Source organism: Silurus meridionalis, chromosome 12 (genome assembly GCF_014805685.1).
Source record: "Silurus meridionalis isolate SWU-2019-XX chromosome 12, ASM1480568v1, whole genome shotgun sequence".
In the NCBI taxonomy this organism is placed as follows: Eukaryota; Metazoa; Chordata; class Actinopteri; order Siluriformes; family Siluridae; genus Silurus; species Silurus meridionalis.
Genome location: NC_060895.1, coordinates 24803366 through 24826402, shown reverse-complemented (window position 1 = coordinate 24826402; position 23037 = coordinate 24803366). Strand labels below are relative to the sequence as shown.

Genomic DNA, 23037 nt, shown 5'->3' with positions numbered 1-23037 from the left:
TAATGTGTCCGAAGGAGCGCATTGAAATAAACCCGCATTGGTGCCGAAGCTGCGGTTCCGGAAAACTAAACAACACGTGGATTGTGGATTGAAGGATTCAACAATGTAAAGTAATAGAATGATTTAAACATCAGCTAGATCTTCATCATCATCATTATCACACAATGAAGTACCTTCAGGTAAATTAGCGAAGAGGTTCTGCAGTTTGGGGTAACTTTCCTGGTTGTACTCTTTGGACAGAATGTTCCAGAAGGCCTGAAGGACGGAGGAGTTCTGCTCCAGCAACCAGGTCAGGAGGGAATACACCGCCTTATGGATTCCATCTTTCTTCTTCCTCGACAGAGTTTCCTTAAAGAAATACACAGAGCACACAATAAAATCAGAATATTTCCTTTGGATATGGACAAAAGTGTTGGCACCCCCAGAAACTAACTATAAATAATTGGATTATGAAGATGTTTCAGACTAAAAGCCAGAACGCTTTTGTGAAAATAATGAGACAACACTGGAGCTTTCCGACGAGGTGCATCATCTGTATGTTCACCAAAATGAAGCTTTCATAGAGATGAAGATGATGCCCTCTGTGAAGTTTTGTGATGTTTTGGGACTGCTTTGCTGTGGCACTGGGAGCTTTGGATCTGTGCAGGAAAATGACAACAAGATCTCAGGATTTCCGAACAAACCTTAAAGCACCCAGAAACAGCTTGGAACACCTCACGGGTGACATGGCCTTCTATGAACCCTGGTTTAAATCATATCCAACATCTAGGTAAAGATTTAAAGTTTGGACAAGGTAGTCTTGAAACCTGATTGAACCAGACTACAGGCGGAGATGTTTCATGGAAAACTACAGAAACCACTCTTTTCTTTTGTTCTAAAACAAATAATTATAATCAAACTCTGATTTTTGTTGAATACGGAACGAACAATAATGGAAACTGATTTTCTTTTGTTCATTTCAAGTTACTTCAGAGAAAACGGTGGGTTAGGGTTAGAGTTAGGTGGCGGAGGAGTTGGAGGATTTTATGGAGGAGTTTATGGAGGAGTTGATATATATATTTTTTGTGTGATAAAATGCAGATACCTTCACACTGGTTGTTCCAGGGCTGGTGCTAACGATAGGCAGAGCAGGCAATTGTCTGAAGCAGGGGTGTTAAACTTGAGATGTTGTGGGCCAGGCTGTTTAAGATTTAACGTTGTTGGCTGTAGCTTTAGTCAACTTTTCCTGCTGCGATTGCAGTCTGCCTTTTTTTATTTTGGACAGTTTGATGGTTTTCTTGAAGGGTATCCTCAGCATACTTATCTCCATGTTTGGAGTCAAAATGTCGACGGATCTTTCATTACATTGTCTTCCTTCTGCATCAGCTTTTCTCTTCAGGATTGACTGTTGATATTTCTAAACTCTGCTTGTTTATACTGTGTGCTGAAGTGGAAACGCTGCCCTCTAGTGGTGGGAGTAGTTTGTGGGCAATGTGTTTATGGACCTAATATAGCTTGAGTTCATCACCTGTGACTTAGGCCTTGAGCTTGGAGCTTCTAACCCTAACAAACCTATACACTAGTTCACTAATGAAGGCGGGCAGTGTAAAACTAAGCTCTTTGTCTATTGGATATAAAATAACTGTCACTCAGCTGAATTGGAACCAGTTAATATCAGCGTTTATCAAATCAAATCAAATCAAATCAAAACAAATAGTTTAGATGTAAACCCTCTGAAGGCATGAAGAGACTGATAATGGAAAGATCAGATCACTTTAGTGACTCAGTTCTTTGAATCTCCTTTGATCAGAAATAAAATAAAATGTTCAGATCTCAACACGTCTACATACACCAACTTTGACTGGAGTTTCAATAATAAAAATATGGCAATGCAGCTAAGGATAAATGATAATAAACAGAATGAGGAGCTTCACCCCTGATATCTTCAGGTTTGAGCCGTTAATTATTTTGTCACATGACTCCCATAATTATTGTAGCAATAATGTAATGATTAGGACAAAAAAACAAAGTAGGCTTTACTCATTATTTTCAAAAACAGAACTGGACCCAGTACTGAACCCCCGAGGAACACTTGATCCAGCTAAGCTCTTTGGGTCTCACCTCAAGGAGTCGGTCAGAGATGATCTGGTGATCCGCCAAACCATACAGCAGCGGGAATGGGTCATGGACGGCCATAGCGATTTCTGTCCTGGATGCTCTGAGCTGAGATCGAAGCTCGGATTCGCCAAGAGCCTCGGCTCGGGTCATGGTGCCTGGAAGGTAGAACACAAATGCATTCAGAGATTTGTTTTTCCTCAAAAGTTCATGTAGTCCAACTAGAGATCTTGATGAAATGATGGTACCTGCGTCTCACATGACGAGAAGCGACTAGACGGCGCTATTTATTGGCCAGACGGAATCTTTTTGAAGACCTTTGACCCAAGTGTCAGCCCTTCAGGGACGCAGAGATGTTGTCAGCGCCTGGGAAAATGCCTCAGGAAAGCTCAGTTGGGAGGAAACCGATGCCTGGGCAAAGTCGATCACAGTTTGGTGAGATCATCCCTGGGTGAAGTTTTTGGAAAGTCCACAGTTGGGCAATGAGACACTTTGACTTTTAATTGATGATCTTTCTTTCTCTCCTCTCTCCTTCTTTCTGCTCACCTGTTCCTCTATAGCACTAACTGAAGTGTGTGTTCTGGCTAGGGGAACCCCACACACACACACACACACACACACACACACAGCAGTGCTCTCATACACACCTAACATCCAATTATAGGATAAACACTTTCACACAACGGACTCTAAAGGTCAGCAGAGCTCAGGTACCTCCCAGTTCTCTTGACCGTTGCTGAAATGTTTCTACTCCTTGGTTAGAGTCCAGCAGTGACGATGCATATCAGAGCACCAAGATTACAATAATTACAACATAATACATTGTATTTATGGCCACCGTACATGACACTCAAAGACACCTTAAATACAGTTAAAATACACAATTAACAACAACAATGTGAAACAAAAAAATGCTATACAACCAATGAGAATTATCTACACAATATAAATGATATTGCTGCCTCAAAAGATGCGTTTTTTAACGAAATTATGAAATTAGGGAAAGAGTCGCTGTTGCGAATATCACGAGGGAGTAGATTCCACAAATAAGGAGCAGCGTAGCCAAAAGCTCAAGACACCATAGATACCAAATCCATTAAAGGAAGAACTGAGGATAGGGACCTCGATCTGAGAGTTTGAGAAGGAGTAAATGTTAAAAGTAGGTCAGGTAGATAAGAAGGAGTCGGGTTATGTAATGCCTTATAAACAAAAAGCTGGAAATTTGATGCCCTGTTTAACAGGAAGCCAGTTGAAGAGCAGGAGATGTGGATGTGGTCCATCGTAAGAGTTCTCAGATGAGTTCCGCACCAACTGTAACTTGGGGTTATGGGGGCGACCAAAAATTATTGAGAGGGCTGTAGTTAATATCATAAACAGCAGCTACGCTAATTTCTCTCCACTGCTTCTCTTTCTCTTCTCATCCCGAGGCATCCTGAGGTTGCTCCAGCCCCAGTCACGACCCACCTCATAAAGATTGTGGACCTTCAAAGTACCTTCATGTAAAGTTTGGACATTGGACCTCTTTAAGTGTTTAAAGGCTCTGGCATGGAGAAGCTGGTGTTGGATATGTGATGATCTTAGATGTTGAGCTATTTTATGAGTTGCTCAGTAGCTCCTGGTTCCATAATCTCACTCTTCAGTGTTGTATTGTTTAAAGATTTATAATCACACTCTAGATATCACCCAAATGAGTCTTTTGAGTCTGGTTCCTCTTAAGGTTTCTTCCTCATAACATCTGAGGGAGATTTTCCTTCACCACTGTCACCATGGCTGCTCATCAGAGATAAACACACATCATTCACCTTTACTCTGCTTCACTGCCGTCGCACTGTCCTCATACATGTCCTGCACCACCCTCACATACTCTGACACACCTGACTTCCTCATACAATACCACAACTCCTCTCTCCACCCTGTCATACACTTTCTCTAAATTCACAAACACACAATGCAACTCCTTCTGACCTTCTCTATACTTCTCCATCAACATTCTCAAAGCAAATAATGCATCTGTGGTGCTCTTCCTCAGCATGAAACCATACTGTTGCTCACAGATGGTCACCTCTTCCCTCAGCCTGGCTTCCACTACTCTTTCCCATAACTTCATGGTGTGACTGATCAACTTTATTCCCCTGTATTACTGCAGATCTGCACATCTCCCTTATGCTTAAAGATCAGTACCAGCACACTCCTTCTCCATTCCTCAGGCATCCTCACGTACAGGAATCTTGTTCAACAATCTAAATAAAAACTCCACTGCATCTCTCCTTAACATCTCCATGCTTCTACCGATATGTCATCTGGTCTAACCGACTTTCCACTTTCCATCCTCTTAATCGCTGCTCTCACTTCCTCCTTACTAATCCTATCCACTTCCTGCTTCACCATCTCCACATCACCCAACCTTCTCTCTCTCATCTTCCTCGTTCATCAGCTGCTCAAAAAACTTCCTCCATCTTCTCAACACACTCTCCTCACTAGTCAACACATTTCCATCTCCATCTCCGTACCTTTCTAGCTGTCTCCCTTATCACTTTTGCAATAGTTATACAAACATCATCACATCTGTTCCCTTCACCTACATGCCCCATAAAATCTGCCCCAATCACCAATCTTTCATTCGTAGGTTCACCTTCTACCACTTCATCTAATTCACTCCAGAATTTTTCCTTCTCCTCCATCTCACAGCCGACTTGTGGAGCAAAGGCACTGATGACATTTATCATCACCCCTTCAACTTCCAGCTTCACGTTTATCACTCTATCAGAAACTCTCTTCACCTCCACTACACTCTTACTGTACTCTTCCTTCAAAATCCCCCCTACACCATTTCTCTTTCCATCCACACCATGATAGAACAGTTTAAACACCTCCAATGTTCCTGCTTTTACTTTCTTTCCACTTGGTCTCCTGAACACACAGCATATCTACCTTTCTCCTCTCCATCATATCAGCTTCCTCTCTCCCTTTACCAGTCAGAGTACCAACATTTAAAGTACCAACCCGAACCTCCACTCTTCTCCACTTCTCCTTTCCCTGCTGTCTCTGTAGACGTCTTCCTCCTTTCCTTCTCCTCCTTCGGCCAACAGCAGCCCAATTTACACCGGTACCCTGTTGGTTAATGATACCTGTGGTGGTCGTTGGTAACCTGGGCCAGTATAAAATTCTGATTCATGATCAGCATATTTGATTTGGCACACATTTTACGCTGGATGTCCTTCATAACAAAACCCTCCACATTTATCCAGAATTGGGACCGGAACTAAGAGTGACCAGACTTGTGCAACCCTAAAGACTAATGAAGTTTTATAAGAATAATAATGATAATAAAAATAATATTAAAAACTGTGACAATGCTCTTAAAATGTGAGGTGGAGACTAAACAAACTTGCGGTCCTACACTTAATATATTCCTGAGGGAACTCTGATTGTAACCATGTTCCGCATGTAAAAGGGATTACATTCCAACCTAAAGCCCTGTTCCGAAACGGTTTGGTACAAATACGTGTACCATTTACACCACTAATCATTAGCTACTGTTACTACAGGACATTAACGCTAGCTAACTCGACCAGATGTTGTAAAGAATAAGCAAATATTAGACAAAGGAATTACCAAAAATGTTGCTTTTTTACATGCGATTTGACTAGTTTCTTTGCAGCTAATTTAGCTATATAAAGACTTTATGGTATGAAAAGGGAATAAAGAGTCAGAACCAGTGTGTGATTTAAACACAGACTTTATTGATCAGTTTTCAGACAGATGTCATGCTTATAAATGGCTTTACAGAATGAAATGTAGCGTCGGCTCGACCCCACGACCCTGCGCTGACTCGGTGTGAAAAAATCCTTAAACCTGAAATGACTCATCATCTCGTCACTGCGTCATGAAAATACACATTCATGTCACAAGTAGATCGGCACCTGCTTCCAGTGTGTCTTACACTGAGTTCAGATGTCACACAGTCCTCACAGTATGTTTGTATGTATGTGTGTGTGTGTGTGTGTGTGTGTGGGTGTGTGTGTGTTTGTGTTCACGCATGCGCAACATCCATAATAGGCCCTGCTCAAGAAACAGAAACAATGAGTTCCCCTCCCGAGTCTGTTCTCCGATCCGAGTCTTTTGTTTATTTGTCACATGATCGTCGTATCGACAAATAAACAAATGTTTAATTTATTTCCTTCTTCGGATTAGGAAATGAAGTTAGCCTGGGTAAACATGGCAACCGAAAATGCAGCACTTTAACTTTATTCTGCTCAAATGAATCAAGCTGCTCCGAGTCAGTAACATGACCAGTGTTCACTAAGCACCTGCCATGATGAACAGCTCCCTCTAGTGGCTTTATAACAAACGACACTGTTCTTTCATTCCTATAAAGTCTTTTCGAACGAATTCGCCGAGTAACGTTCGTGTTCCTCACAATCTGGAGCCATTTGAATCATATCATTAATTCAAATCTTTATACCATCAATACAGCTACGATTTTACCTCACAAATCACTCGCCAGCCTGCGCTCACACCTGACAGGATTTTGATGTTGAACGCAACACGTGTTTATTTCAGGTTGCCGTCCATTCGTGTTTTGTTCCATATCCGATTAACAGAAGGCACGCAAGTGTAACAAAGGGAGAAATAAAGAAGCGATAAAGAAAAATGCATTTTCGGGTAAAATACTGAAGTTTCAGAGATTATCCGTTACACCTGAGAACTCTCAGTGGATTTCCTCTACATTCGTAAATACATTGTTAGTTATTTCCTCTTAGGTCGCTCCTATCGACAGTGATGATGACGACCAATGGCCATTTTGGAAAACGCTAACATTTATCAGTACACTGAACAAACTGAGCTGAAATGATATAATAAATATCTATATATTTTTTTATAGTTAAATATTTATGTATATAAAGAAACACAGTGGTGTCAGTGCGGTCCGGTAACACAACATCGTTAATGAAATATCAGACACTATGACTATTGCGGTGAAGTAAACTTTTCACATTCCTTCAGCAGATCGACGTGACGACCTGAACATAAGTGTTTCTCTGCGTTATCCTCAGATCTGTAACATTCATCCGACAAACAAAATATATGAACGTCCATCCTCCTCTGTTTTTATGAAACAACACAGACTGAGACACTTTAGGAAACAAAGTGCAGCGTAAAAAACTTCTGTCACGTTAAAAATCCAACAAAATAATTGCTTCTTCCCCTGTCGCTCATGCTAACCTGAGGTAAATGTTGCTGAGTTAGCCATGTCTCAGTTTTTAAGGGGTTTCTTCAATAAAGAATAGCTATTATGACAATGTATCTGGCGACAATTACTTTAAAAATTTTCATCTAATATTTCTAATGTGCTGTATCTGTATGTTTGATGAATTGGGTTTCAAATGGAAGTAGATAAAGTATATTTTTAATAACATTCTGCATGTTCATCGCCAATATCTAATATTCATATCTATTGTACTAATGCTAACAGAAAAAGATTAACAATGTTGCTAGCAAAATTTACCTCAGAATGCTTTAGCTAATGTTTTTAAGGTGACGTCATGATGAAAGACTATCATTAGGCTAGCTGTTGGCTGGCATACAAAGGGAGCTAACTTTGTTACTCTCCAGATAAAGGTTTAAATAAAATGCTAAAAACACAGCAGTGAGTATGTTCTACGATTTAGCTATGTACTAGCCACTTCAAGTTCACTAATGCATCACGAGCTTCAGTAACTATAGAATGTTAACGCTAGCAAACTCAAGCAGACATTGTTGACCCAAATGAGTGTATATTTGATTCCAGAATTTGAATCTGATCTGATGCCACTATTTAGCTAAACAAACTAAAAAGAAAAAAGCCACGAATCGGCTATGACCTTATTTTTTTGAGTTCATTGTGCAAACATATTTAACACGAGGCACTGATCAACTCTTTGCCCACATTTGAGTGGGATTTGAGTAAAACCACGCCTCATCTTGCTTGCTAGATAGCTATTGGTTTTGCAAGCATTCTTCTGATAAATGTTGGATTTAAGGTGTATGTTAGGGTTACCACAAATATGACCTTTCAAACTGCAGTCCACAAGGGGGCGCTATGTAAAAACCAGATTCTCATCAGTTATTTTTAATTACCGCCGGTTTTATCTTGATTTTTGGACATATTCATTATTTAGTTGTGTATGTTCTTCGCTATTGGAGCCGGTGACAGAAGAAAGCATAATGGAGAATGTTAACATCAAGCGAAGAAGCCCTTATTATCATATTCAGAAAGCCATTTCACACACACACAAACACACACACACACCCACACACACACCACATCCAATGAGGAAACACCATAGAAACACCATTTACAGTAGAGTACAGCAGATTGAGCGCTCGCTGCTCACGCAATCTCTTCAGGAATTTTTCGAGACATCGCAATAGCATGTGCGTTTTTTTGCAAAAGCATGCGAATTTCATGAAAATGTAATTCCTTATAGCGCCATTAAGATTAAAGCGACTGTGCGAGGTCTTTCAGGGAGCACGCAGTGGGCCAGAAAACGTGACTGACTGCAGAACCTGTCCTACATACAATACGGTGTGAGACTAAAGAAACAACTTCCTACTTCCTGTTCCAAATGTAGAAAATGTACCGCGTCACTGCGTCATCGTTGTCCTTCATCGCTCTAACAGCTCACCTTCGTTTGAATTATTTACACAATGTTGTTGTCGGACCAACAATATGGACGTGATGTTTTTTTGTCTGATAGCGAGAGAAAGAGAGAGAGAGAGAGAGAGAGAGAGAGAGAGAGAGAGAGAGAGAGAGAGAGAGAGGTTAAACACTTTCAGTTCAGTGGGATGTAGAAAGCCTGAGCTCCGTTCGGGATGCTGAGCCACAGGAAGCTTGAGAACCAGTAGGAGTGTAAGTGGAGTGTCCATGAGAGGGCGCTGCACTAACATGAGCAACTGCTCTCGCTGGCAGGAGGCTCCTGGGCTTTGTCCAGCTTGATGTCAATCACTGGGAGGTTCAGAGTTAAAGGAATATGTACAATGTACAATGATAAACACAGGATCGCAGTGCGGGTCTGTACTCTGTAAGACGGCTATGACTGACAAGCAAAAAGGCCAAGCCTTTTTAATGACTGACAGGAACAAAGGCAACACCTTCTTTTTGACTGACAGAAACATGAAAAGAAGCCAACAAAAACACACACCTCCTCTAAGAGACTGTCAGACACAAAGACCACACCTACTTTACAATGACTGACAGAAACAAAGGCCACACCTACTTTACTATGACTGACAGGAACAAAGACCACACCTACTTTACCATGACTGACAGGAACAAAGGCCACACCTACTTTACTATGACTGACAGAAACAAAGGTCACACCTACTTTACTATGACTGACAGGAACAAAGGCCACACCTACTTTACCATGACTGACAGGAACAAAGGCCACACCTACTTTACTATGACTGACAGGAACAAACGGCACACCAACTTTACCATGACTGACAGGAACAAAGGCCACACCTACTTCACCATGACTGACAGGAACAAAGGCCACACCTACTTTACCATGACTGACAGGAACAAAGGTCACACCTACTTTACTATGACTGACAGGAACAAAGGTCACACCTACTTTACTATGACTGACAGGAACAAAGGTCACACCTACTTTACTATGACTGACAGGAACAAAGGCACACCTACTTTACTATGACTGACAGGAACAAAGGTCACACCTACTTTACCATGACTGACAGGAACAAAGACACACCTACTTTACCATGACTGACAGGAACAAAGGCCACACCTACTTTACTATGACTGACAGGAACAAAGGCACACCTACTTTACTATGACTGACAGGAACAAAGGCCACACCTACTTTACTATGACTGACAGGAACAAAGGCCACACCTACTTTACCATGACTGACAGGAACAAAGACCACACCTACTTTACCATGACTGACAGGAACAAAGGCCACACCTACTTTACCATGACTGACAGGAACAAAGGCCACACCTACTTTACTATGACTGACAGGAACAAAGGCCACACCTACTTTACCATGACTGACAGGAACAAAGGCCACACCTACTTTACCATGACTGACAGGAACAAAGGCCACACCTACTTTACTATGACTGACAGGAACAAAGGCCACACCTACTTTACTATGACTGACAGGAACAAAGGCCACACCTACTTTACTATGACTGACAGGAACAAAGGCCACACCTACTTTACTATGACTGACAGGAACAAAGGCCACACCTACTTTACCATGACTGACAGGAACAAAGGCCACACCTACTTTACTATGACTGACAGGAACAAAGGCCACACCTACTTTACTATGACTGACAGGAACAAAGGTCACACCTACTTTACTATGACTGACAGGAACAAAGGCCACACCTACTTTACTATGACTGACAGGAACAAAGGTCACACCTACTTTACTATGACTGACAGGAACAAAGGCCACACCTACTTTACTATGACTGACAGGAACAAAGGTCACACCTACTTTACTATGACTGACAGGAACAAAGGCCACACCTACTTTACTATGACTGACAGGAACAAAGGTCACACCTACTTTACTATGACTGACAGGAACAAAGGCCACACCTACTTTACTATGACTGACAGGAACAAAGGCCACACCTACTTTACTATGACTGACAGGAACAAAGGTCACACCTACTTTACTATGACTGACAGGAACAAAGGCCACACCTACTTTACCATGACTGACAGGAACAAAGGCCACACCTACTTTACCATGACTGACAGGAACAAAGGCCACACTACTTTACTATGACTGACAGGAACAAAGGCCACACCTACTTTACTATGACTGACAGGAACAAAGGCCACACCTACTTTACCATGACTGACAGGAACAAAGGCCACACCTACTTTACCATGACTGACAGGAACAAAGGACACCTACTTTACTATGACTGACAGGAACAAAGGTCACACCTACTTTACTATGACTGACAGGAACAAAGGCCACACCTACTTTACTATGACTGACAGGAACAAAGGTCACACCTACTTTACCATGACTGACAGTAACAAAGAGCACACCTACTTTACCATGACTGACAGGAACAAAGGCCACACCTACTTTACTATGACTGACAGGGACAAAGGCCACACCTACTTTACTATGACTGACAGGAACAAAGGCCACACCTACTTTACTATGACTGACAGGAACAAAGGCCACACCTACTTTACCATGACTGACAGGAACAAAGACCACACCTACTTTACCATGACTGACAGGAACAAAGGCCACACCTACTTTACCATGACTGACAGGAACAAAGGCCACACCTACTTTACTATCACTGACAGGAACAAAGACCACACCTACTTTACTATCACTGACAGGAACAAAGGCCACACCTACTTTACCATGACTGACAGGAACAAAGGCCACACCTACTTTACCATGACTGACAGGAACAAAGGCCACACCTACTTTACTATGACTGACAGGAACAAAGGTCACACCTACTTTACTATGACTGACAGGAACAAAGGCCACACCTACTTTACTATGACTGACAGGAACAAAGGTCACACCTACTTTACCATGACTGACAGGAACAAAGGCCACACCTACTTTACTATGACTGACAGGAACAAAGGCCACACCTACTTTACCATGACTGACAGGAACAAAGGCCACACCTACTTTACTATGACTGACAGGAACAAAGGTCACACCTACTTTACCATGACTGACAGGAACAAAGGCCACACCTACTTTACTATGACTGACAGGAACAACGGTCACACCTACTTTACTATGACTGACAGGATCAAAGGCCACACCTACTTTACTATGACTGACAGGAACAAAGGTCACACCTACTTTACTATGACTGACAGGAACAAAGACCACACCTACTTTACCATGACTGACAGGAACAAAGGACAAACCTACTTTACAATGACTGACAGGAACAAAGGCCACACCTACTTTACAATGACTGACAGGAACAAAGACCACACCTACTTTACTATCACTGACAGGAACAAAGGCCACACCTACTTTACCATGACTGACAGGAACAAAGGCCACACCTACTTTACTATGACTGACAGGAACAAAGGCCACACCTACTTTACCATGACTGACAGGAACAAAGACCACACCTACTTTACCATGACTGACAGGAACAAAGGACAAACCTACTTTACAATGACTGACAGGAACAAAGGCCACACCTACTTTACAATGACTGACAGGAACAAAGACCACACCTACTTTACTATCACTGACAGGAACAAAGGCCACACCTACTTTACAATGACTGACAGGAACAAAGGCCACACCTACTTTACAATGACTGACAGGAACAAAGGTCACACCTACTTTACTATGACTGACAGGAACAAAGGCCACACCTACTTTACTATGACTGACAGGAACAAAGGCCACACCTACTTTACTATGACTGACAGGAACAAAGGTCACACCTACTTTACCATGACTGACAGGAACAAAGGCCACACCTACTTTACTATGACTGACAGGAACAAAGGTCACACCTACTTTACCATGACTGACAGGAACAAAGGCCACACCTACTTTACTATGACTGACAGGAACAACGGTCACACCTACTTTACTATGACTGACAGGATCAAAGGCCACACCTACTTTACTATGACTGACAGGAACAAAGGTCACACCTACTTTACTATGACTGACAGGAACAAAGACCACACCTACTTTACCATGACTGACAGGAACAAAGGACAAACCTACTTTACAATGACTGACAGGAACAAAGGCCACACCTACTTTACAATGACTGACAGGAACAAAGACCACACCTACTTTACTATCACTGACAGGAACAAAGGCCACACCTACTTTACAATGACTGACAGGAACAAAGGCCACACCTACTTTACAATGACTGACAGGAACAAAGACCACACCTACTTTACAATGACTGACAGGAACAAAGACCACACCTACTTTACTATCATTGACAGGAACAAAGGCCACACCTACTTTACTATGACTGACAGGAACAAAGACCACACCTACTTTACTATGACCAACAGAAACAAAGACCACACCTACTTTACTATGACCAACAGAAACAAAGACCACACCTACTTTACTATGACCAACAGAAACAAAGACCACACCTACTTTACTATGACCAACAGAAACAAAGGCCTTTCCTGCATTTTCCAGACTCCTATAATAAGGACAGTGGTGTTGATGTTTATTTCAGTGTGTGTGTTAAAGGATACTGCCTTCTTTATTCGCCTCATCCAGATTTTCCATCCCGGGCAGAGCAGCAGCTACTCGCCTAAACAACTGAGGGAAGAAAGAGAGAGAGAGACGGAGAGAGGAAAGACAGAGAGAGAGAGAGAGAGAGAGAGAGAGAGAGAGAGAGAGAGAGAGAGAGGAGGAAAGACAGAGAGAGAGAGAGAGAGAGAGAGAGAGAGAGAGAGAGAGAGAGAGAGAGACAGAGAGAGAGAGAGAGAGAGAGAGAGAGAGAGAGAGAGAGAGGAAAGACAGACAGAGAGAGAGAGAGAGAGAGAGAGAGAGAGAGAGAGAGACAGAGAGAGAGAGAGAGAGAGAGAGAGAGAGAGAGAGAGAGAGAGAGAGAGAGAGAGACCGATAGATGGTGAGTATTGAACAAATGGAGAATCTGAATTCAATGAGTCTCTGTTCAGTATCTAGAGCAAACTAATAAACACTGATCAAATTACACAGAATTAAACACTGTTCATGCAGATCGAAAAGATGAGGAGAGCAGAAGAGGAGAAGATATGGAGATGAGAAGATGAGAAGTGTAGAAGATGAAGAAATGAGATCAGTATCGTGTAAAACAGATGAAGATGAGGAAGTGAACATGATGAGCAGATGAGTAAATAAGGAGACGAGGAGATGAGAGGATGTAAAGGTAAGGAGCTGAGACGAGGAACAGAGGAGAAGATGAGATGAGGAGATCAAAACAGTAGAAGACAAGAAGGGGATGAGGAAAGTAGAAGATGAAAAGAGGAGTTGAGATGAGAAGATGAGGGTATAAGGAGATGAGAAGAAAAGAAGGGAGGAGTTGAAGAGTTAAGAAAGGAGAAGATGAACTAATGAGGACTCGAACCTGTTTGACGTTGCAGCCGCTTTTAGCGCTCGTCTCGATGAACATCACGTTCAGTTCTTTAGCTCTCTGTTCTCCTTCCTCAATCATGATTTGTCTAAGAGATGGAAAAATCAGACAGGAAATACATCATAAATCACTCAAACTCATCCTCAGATTTTCCTGGTAGGACGTTCCTCTGCAATTGTCCGTATAGAAATAGCTCCTGATTACATTAAAGGTGCGATAGCTAAGATTTCTCATGTCATTGCGTAAGTGGGTGGAGCCAAATACAATTAACACAATTCATTCGCTCAAATAAGTGAGTTTAAAATCACACCGTGGGTAATAAAACGTTGGCTCCGCCCACTGTTTTGCACTTATGACATAAAATCGGCATAAAATTCACCTCTTCTCCTCCAAGTCTGTCTTGTTGCCGACGAGCATGATGATGACGTCACTTCCTCTCTCCGTCCTGACCTCGTCGATCCATTTTGTGGTCAGCTGGAAGGAATTCACATCTGAAAAACATGAAGACGAGGCGATCAGTTAGGGGCGAGCAGACACGTTAACGCATTGTTGAACGTTCGGAGAACTCCGAAAATATATTCCTTGGTTTGTGTAAAAGATTTGTGTTTGGAATGTTTCTCGCGCTGAAGCTCGTACAGCGACGTTGCTCCAAAATATACTGCAGGAGTCATGGAGCTCACCCCCAAAACATCACGCTGATCATAATGTTTTAGTTCCATCCTTCAGACTATAGTGGGTGGAGCAACATGCTGTTACACTAGCGATAAAAGTAATCGGATCGTCAAATATGGCTGCTGCCACTGTAAATATCGCCGTAAAAATCATGATAATCAGTAAAGATAGCTATAAATATATTCGTAAAGATAGTGTATAAATATCTCCGTAAAGATAGCTATAAATATATTCGTAAAGATAGCTATAAATATATTCGTAAAGATAGCTATAAATATATTCGTAAAGATAGCTATAAATATCTCCGTAAAGATAGCAAAAAATATCTCCATAAAGATAGCAATAAATATCTCCGTAAAGATAGCTATAAATATCTCCGTAAAGATAGCTATAAATATATTCGTAAGATAGCTATAAATATATCTCCATAAAGATAGCAATAAATATCTCCGTAAAGATAGCTATAAATATATTCAGAAGATAGCTATAAATATATTCGTAAAGATAGCTATAAATATCTCGTAAAGATAGCTATAAATATATTCGTAAAGATAGCAAAAATATCTCCATAAAGATAGCAATAAATATCTCGTAAAGATAGCTATAAATATATTCGTAAAGATAGCTATAAATATCTCCGTAAAGATAGCTATAAATATCTCCGTAAAGATAGCTATAAATATATTCAAAGATAGCTATAAATATATTCGTAAAGATAGCAAAAAATATCTCCATAAAGATAGCAATAAATATCTCCGTAAAGATAGCTATAAATATATCTCCATAAAGATAGCAAAAATATCTCCATAAAGATAGCTATAAATATATTCGTAAGATAGCTATAAATATCTCCATAAAGATAGCTATAAATATTCGTAAAGATAGCTATAAATATATTCGTAAAGATAGCAATAAATATCTCCATAAAGATAGCTATAAATATCTCCGTAAAGATAGCTATAAATATATTCGTAAAGATAGCTATAAATATATTCGTAAAGATAGCTATAAATATCTCCGTAAAGATAGCTATAAATATATTCGTAAAGATAGCAAAAAATATCTCCATAAAGATAGCAATAAATATCTCCGTAAAGATAGCTATAAATATATTCGTAAAGATAGCTATAAATATATTCGTAAAGATAGCTATAAATATCTCCGTAAAGATAGCTATAAATATATTCGTAAAGATAGCTATAAATATATTCGTAAAGATAGCAAAAAATATCTCCATAAAGATAGCTATAAATATATTCGTAAAGATAGCAAAAAATATCTCCATAAAGATAGCTATAAATATCTCCGTAAAGATAGCTATAAATATATTCGTAAAGATAGCTATAAATATATTCGTAAAGATAGCTATAAATATATTCGTAAATATAGCTATAAATATATTCGTATAGATAGCCATAAATATAAATGGAAATATCAGCATAAATATCGGTATTAAAATTGTAAATAATCGCCATAAAGTTCGGCATAAATATCGTTATAAATCAAATCGGATCCTCCAAGATGGCCGCCAATGCCATAAAAATCACTACGATAGAAGACGTTTGGTGATCGAAGCATTTGTTACTTGTTAGGGTCTATTGTGTCTGGGCGTGCATGTGTGTGTGTGTGTGTGTGTGTGTGTGTGTTCTGTCTCACTTGTGATGTCGTACACAACCACGGCTACAGTAGAGTCTCGTATATAGCTGGGGATGAGGCTCCTAAAGCGTTCCTGCCCCGCCGTATCCCACAGCTGTAACCTCACCTGCAGCACCAAACAACATTCATTACACACACACACACACACACACACACACACACACACACACACACACACAATATTGTCAAAAGTATTGGGACACCTGACCTTTCCTGCCATATGCGTTTCTTCACGATTCTACAGGACGTCTTTGGATGTGGTATAATAGAATTTTGCGTTCACTTGAACTTAGAAATCCAAAACTGTTCCAGCATCACGGTGCCCATGTGCACAAAGAAGCTCCATGAAGATCTGCTTTTCATGGTCTGGAGAGGAGGATCTGGAATGGCCTGCTATAGAGCTCTGATCTCAAACCTACTGAACATCTCTGGGATGAACGTGAACACTGTCTTCCTCACCTTCTCACCTACATCAGTACCTGGCTTTACTCACACCCTTGTAGCTGATAAACCCAAATGTACACAAGCACACTGAAAAAAATCTAGTGGAACATCTGAGAGCAAATTGGCACTAAGTGTGGAAAAACCACATACCATACTTATGACCAGGTATCATCTACATCTACACACACTTTTTTTTGCCTGGGGAGCAGTCAGCGTTCATATCCATCGTGTTCAATAAGGCTGGAGCTCTATAGCAGGAGATCTTCCCGTAGAAAGAAGAACTTCATGGAGCTGGCTTTGTACACAAGGGGTATCCTCATGCTGGAACAGGTTTGGGTCTCCTACTGCATCCAAAGACCAAACGTTATCTCAGCTATGAGCAGTTGAGGGTTAAGGTCCTTGCTCAAGGGCGTGCTGAACCCATGACCTTCTGATCGGAAGTCCAACAATTAATCCAATGAGTTACCACTTCCCAAAAAGTGCAGGTGTCCCAATACTTGTGTGTGTGTGTTTTTCATTATTAATTAGAGATGTGATGGTGTTTAAAGGTATAAGATAAAAAAGGATCTCTGGGTCAGTCAGCGAATAAAAAAACTGACCTACAACCTTCATTCTGTAAGCAGTCACTTGTAACTTCCTGTTTTTTTCCCATAATTCCTGCTAAATGTCAGCATTAGCTAGTAATCGTTGTGTTTTGTGCGATTAAATCCAGCAGAAATGTGGAACGTTAGGACCCTGTGATATGAATATGATCTGACTGTAACTCACTGAAGTTTGAGGAGCTCTTACCGTTCGATCTTCCAGGTACATGGTTTTTGACAGGAAGTCGATCCCGATGGTGGCCTGCAGACAGAAAAACGACACGTCAGTGGCGTCCGAGGCGACGGCTGTTGTTCAGAGGAGTTGCATACGGTACAGTACCTGATAAGTGTTGTCGAAGCTGTCGTACATGAACCGCGTTATCAGCGACGTTTTTCCAACTGGAACACAAAACAGAAAAACACTCTTTTACATCCAGTCACTATCTGACCACACGTTTGTGCACCACACCAACATGACTCGGTTGTTCAACATCACAATTCCAGAATCGGCGTAAACATCGCTGAAAATATCCCCATAAACATTGGCATGAATATAACAATAAATATCACTGGAAATAGAAATAATTATTGTAATAAATATAATGCACAATGTTACCTAAGAATTATACAGAGTTGGAGATCAGAAAAGTGGGTGGAGATTATACACGTGTCAGTGGGAGAGGTTTATACACGTGTCAGTGGGAGAGGTTTACACATGTGTGAGTTTGCGAGGTTTATACATGTGGGAGTGGGTGATGTTTATACATGTGGGAATGGGCGGGGTTTATACACTGGTGAGTGGGCAGGGTTCATACATGTGTAAGTGGGCAGGGTTTATACACGTGTGAGTGGGCAGGGGTTATACATTTGGGAGTGGGTGAGGTTTATACATGCGGGAGTGGGCGGGGTTTATACACGTGTGAGTGAGCGGAAATTAAACGTGTTGAAGTGGGCGGGGCTTATACACGGGGAAGTGAGCAGGGTTTATACATCTGGTAGTGGGTGAGGTTTATAAATGTGGGAGTGAGCAGGATTTATACATGTGGAAGTGCGTGGGGTTTATACAACTGGGCGGAGCTTGCGTGCATTGCTGGTTGACAATTTCAAAGAGGTGTTTTTTCAAACTCACTGATATCATATTATCTAGCATTTAGAGCTGTCAAAAGTCCTCCGTTTGACGTTCCCTCAGATCTCCATCGCTACCCGTAGGCCTGACCTTCAACCTCATCTCAGACACACTTCAAAACATGTGGCGTCTCGTCGTCTAGGATACCATCGCTGCCCCAAGATGAGGCGTATCTCAAACAGCTACCAACCTGCCATCGCTCTGGACTTCATGAACCCTACATACTACATCCCAACAGTATATGGCCAAAAGTATGTGCACCCCCAACCATCACACACATATGATATGGGTGTTGAACGTCACATTTTAAATTCCATTTTATTTGCAGAATCTTTCCATTTAATTTTTCGTAGCTGTGGGGATTAGTGTTCATTCTGCATTAACCTGAGATCAGGGACTAATGTCTGGATGGTTCCAGCTCCAATTCATCCTAAAGGTGATGAGGTTGAGGAGGTTGAGGAGGTCAGGGATCTGTGCAGGACATTTAAGATCTTCCACTCCACACCTTTATAGAGGATCCTAACGCTCTCTGATCAGTGTATAATGTAGCATCAAAGCCACTGATCTGCTTATAGTACGCAGTTTAGCAGCAGGTCTTTAGCAGTGTTTCTGCTCCACTCTTTCTTTGTTTGCAAAATATTTCAGGAATTCTTCTGGATTCTCTGCATGACAGGACGCTCCTACGTGTGACACACACGTCGTACAGGTCGGTCCGGTTTCTCAAACTAGCTTGAAAGGAAAAACTCAACACGACACAAACTCGAGAACATGCTTTGTTCTGCTTCAAAGGATAAAATGACCTATAACAGGAGGAACGGGAGGAAGGAGAAGTCAGAAAAGGGGGCGGGGCTCAGGGTACTGAAAATCAGCCAGGCATCAAAATACTGCGAACTGATTTGTCAATGGAGTTTTATTTTCATTCATAAGCGAATTAAAGGACAAACCAAGATGAGCTTGCAGAACAAGATCATTTTCTTCATCCTTGGATGATGGAGAAGGTCTACAAGCAAACTCAACAAGGTTGCTCACTGAGGAACATCTCAGCATTTGCAACATCAGAAGGACAATCCATATTCATATACAATCCTGCATATGCTAATCATGTTAGGTTTCATACCTGCTTTGTTGGATTGGATTAGCAACATGAGGGACTAACGATCTCTGCTAGTTCCTTTCAAGGATTTGTTTTCTTTGTGGTGCTTTTAAGCATTAAATTAAAACTGAGATATTATAGAATAACTGCTATTATACGTTTTCCAAAGTGCAGGTACATACAGATGTTTTGAGAAACACTGTTCCATGTGACTGGTCTGAGGAATCATTTCAGACGTCATTATGGGCAGTGATTTATTCTTTAAATCTTAAAACCACAAGCCATCGCCAAATATTAGCGTGTTTGTGTACGTCATTAAATCATGATCCACACACCAAATAAACCAGTCTAGAGAATTACTGGAATCCGGAGGCTTAATAGTGTCCTGATGGTTCTGAATGGTGTCCAGTAGATATCACCACGAGATCTACACGCTACCAAAAAGGTGTTTTATTGGGCTTTAATGGTATCAGAGGGAACAGGACATGAATGGATCAGTACAGTTTCCATTAAAACCAATACAATTACTGGAGGGTTTGTATATACATACATATACCATTTATGTTTATGTGTGTGTGAGAGAGTGGAGGGTGAGGTGAGGGTTGCCAGGTTGCTGAATGCCACCCTACCAGTCTGGGTGTGTCTCTCTGTCTCTCTCTGTTCTTTATGTAATACAGAACACACTATTCAGCCTGGGGTTTTACTGATGAACATACATTTAATGTAAAGTGTGTGTGTGTGTGTGTGTGTGTGTGTGTGTGTGTGTGTGTGTGTGTGTGTGTATGAGAAAGACATTTATTCTTGGGGTTCCACTGCACCAGAAGCCACAAGAGGAAGAAAAACAGCAATAACAACCACATCATATATATATATATATATATATATATATATATATATATATATATATATATATATACAAAGACAAATAGATAGATAGATAGATAGATAGATAGATAGATAGATAGATAGATAGATAGATAGATAGAATCATAATCATTATTGTTGTTATTATTATTATTATTATTATTATTATAGCTAGATGTATAGATGAATTATTCGGATGGGGATGGGGGCATCCTTTCAGATTATGACAGGTGTGTGTGTGTGTGTGAGTGTGTGTGTGTGTGTGTGTGTGTGTGTGTGTTAAAGCGCATGGACTCACCGCTCTGTTCTCCTAAAAAAACAAGTTTAAATTTCCGTAAAGGGTTTCCAAACTCGTTGGCTACAGACATGACGGCTCTGGATGTGTATCCCCGCGATGTTCCGCACGGATCTCCCCTCCCCAGGGCAGAGACGCTCCACGGGCGGCTGAAGGATGAGGCTCGGGGTCCGGACACGTTGGATGGTGCAGCGCTCAAGTCCTGCGTCTTACTGCGCATGCGCGGCTTCCGCCTCACGCCCGTCTGCGGTCTGAGCTGCGCGTCTGTTCACGCGTCCGCCATGTTTGTTATTGAGGCTGATGGAGGAGCAGCATTCCTGCCATTCCGCTCATAACTTTCATATATATATATATATATATATATATATATATATATATATATATATATATATATATATATATATATATATAACAATTGTATTTATTAATATATTTCATATTATAACCCTGAGTAAATAAAATGCTTTGTAAATAAAAAGCTGTGGGAAAAAAATCTTTGCTAAATCATGATTGAATTGTGATTAACCAAATTCTTTGGAAAACTAAGTAAATTTTCTCTGGCCACACCCAGGCCTGATTACTGCCAGACCTGCTGAATTAAATAATCACTTAAACAGAACCTGTCTTATGAAGTGACGCATGGTAAAAGACCTCAAAAAGCATCATGCTGCAATCTAAAGAAATTCAAGAAAGTGATGTTTATCTCTCTGGAAAGGTATCAGTGTTACAAAGCCATTCCTAGGTCTTTGGGACTCCAGTGAACCACGGTGGGAGCCGTTATCCACAACTGGAGAAAAACTTGGAACAGTGGTGAACCTTATCAGGAGTGTCCGTCCAACCCCAAATAACTCCATAATACGCATCCGGAGGCTCTTAAAAGAACCCAGAACACCCTCTAAAGGACTGCCGGCCTCATTTGCATTAGTTAAGCTCAGTGTTCGTGATTTAACAATAAGAAAGAGATTTGGCAAAAACAACACCCATGGGAGAGTTTCCATACGAAATCCACTGCTGAGCAAAAAGAACAAAAAAGCTCGTCTCACATTTGCCAAAAAACATCCTGATTATCAGGACTTTTGGGCAAATATTCTGTAAACAGATGAGGTAAAAGTTGATATGGTTGGAAGGTGTCCATTCTATTACATCTGGCATATAAATGACACGGCATTTCATAAAAAGAACATCATACAAACAGTAAAACATGGTGGTGGTAGTGTGATGATCCGGGGGTGGAAGACATTATATTAAAATGAAACCATCAATTCTGCACTCTACCAGAAAATCTTGAATGAGAATGTCCGGCCATGAGCTCAGACAAGCTTTAAACAGATGAAGAAAAAATGGGTTAATTGTAAAAACTGGGTTATCTTTTTATCAATCGTTCCTTACATCATTGTAATTTTTTTTAATCTCTACAACCAATATGGTGGCAAAAAGATTTTGTGAAGCCAGTCATTACCTTCCAGAAAAAATGTTGTTCTTTATTATTGTGGCCACAGTGTGGCGCTGCAGTTTATGAAATAAACTATATACTGCATATACATATATACATTCATCTGGACCAATCTACATCTGCCTCTTTCAAACATGTCTTCCCTCAACACATCCATAAACCTCCTCCTTGGACTTCCTCTTGTCCCCCTTTCTGGTGGCTTCATCCTCAGCAGGTCTGACGAAGCACTATACATGTGTACACTATACAAGGCTACAACTGAGAGTTAATTTCCGACCACAGTTTTAATATTTTAAGCCAAATGTATATTTATTCAAGATATCAGAATGGTTACATACAAAATGCAAATCCTGTCTGCAGTGTGGTGTTTCTACACTTACACACACAAGCTCACACACTCGAAGGCAAGACTTGAGAATTCGACTATATAAATCCTTAGTCGGGGACACCCCTAATCTCACTGTGATGAGTCGTGAATGAACAACTTGGTCATTTCGTTTTGCTAGTCAGCAGAAGATTGTTTTCTTTTTGCTAAAAGAGAAGTTAGTGAAATGATCTGACCTTCCCTTCCCTTCCCTGCTGCCAAGATTCAACTTAATGTTGTAAGGACAAACT

The 23037-nt window shown here is 40.9% G+C and overlaps 2 protein-coding genes across 2 annotated transcripts in view; both read right to left on the bottom strand.

Annotated features, from left to right (window-relative positions):
• aire (autoimmune regulator) overlaps window positions 1-2247 on the bottom strand; it is a 10277-nt gene extending 8030 nt beyond the window's left edge. The window contains exons 1-2 of the mRNA XM_046862471.1: window positions 2101-2247; window positions 174-348 (exon numbers count right to left, since the gene is read on the bottom strand). Coding sequence (XP_046718427.1) covers window positions 174-348; window positions 2101-2247 — 322 coding nt within the window. The remainder of the gene's footprint in view (window positions 1-173; window positions 349-2100) is intronic.
• A 3570-nt stretch (window positions 2248-5817) lies between these two features.
• rab6bb (RAB6B, member RAS oncogene family b) lies at window positions 5818-21221 on the bottom strand. The gene is made up of 8 exons (XM_046862369.1): window positions 20973-21221; window positions 17932-17990; window positions 17800-17853; window positions 16567-16672; window positions 14618-14729; window positions 14233-14326; window positions 13376-13442; window positions 5818-9082 (listed from the first exon to the last, which is right to left on the bottom strand). The coding sequence occupies exons 1-8, from the start codon at window positions 21187-21189 to the stop codon at window positions 9018-9020; spliced, it is 774 nt and encodes a 257-aa protein (XP_046718325.1). The 5' UTR covers window positions 21190-21221; the 3' UTR covers window positions 5818-9017.
• Between the last annotated feature and the right edge of the window lie 1816 nt (window positions 21222-23037).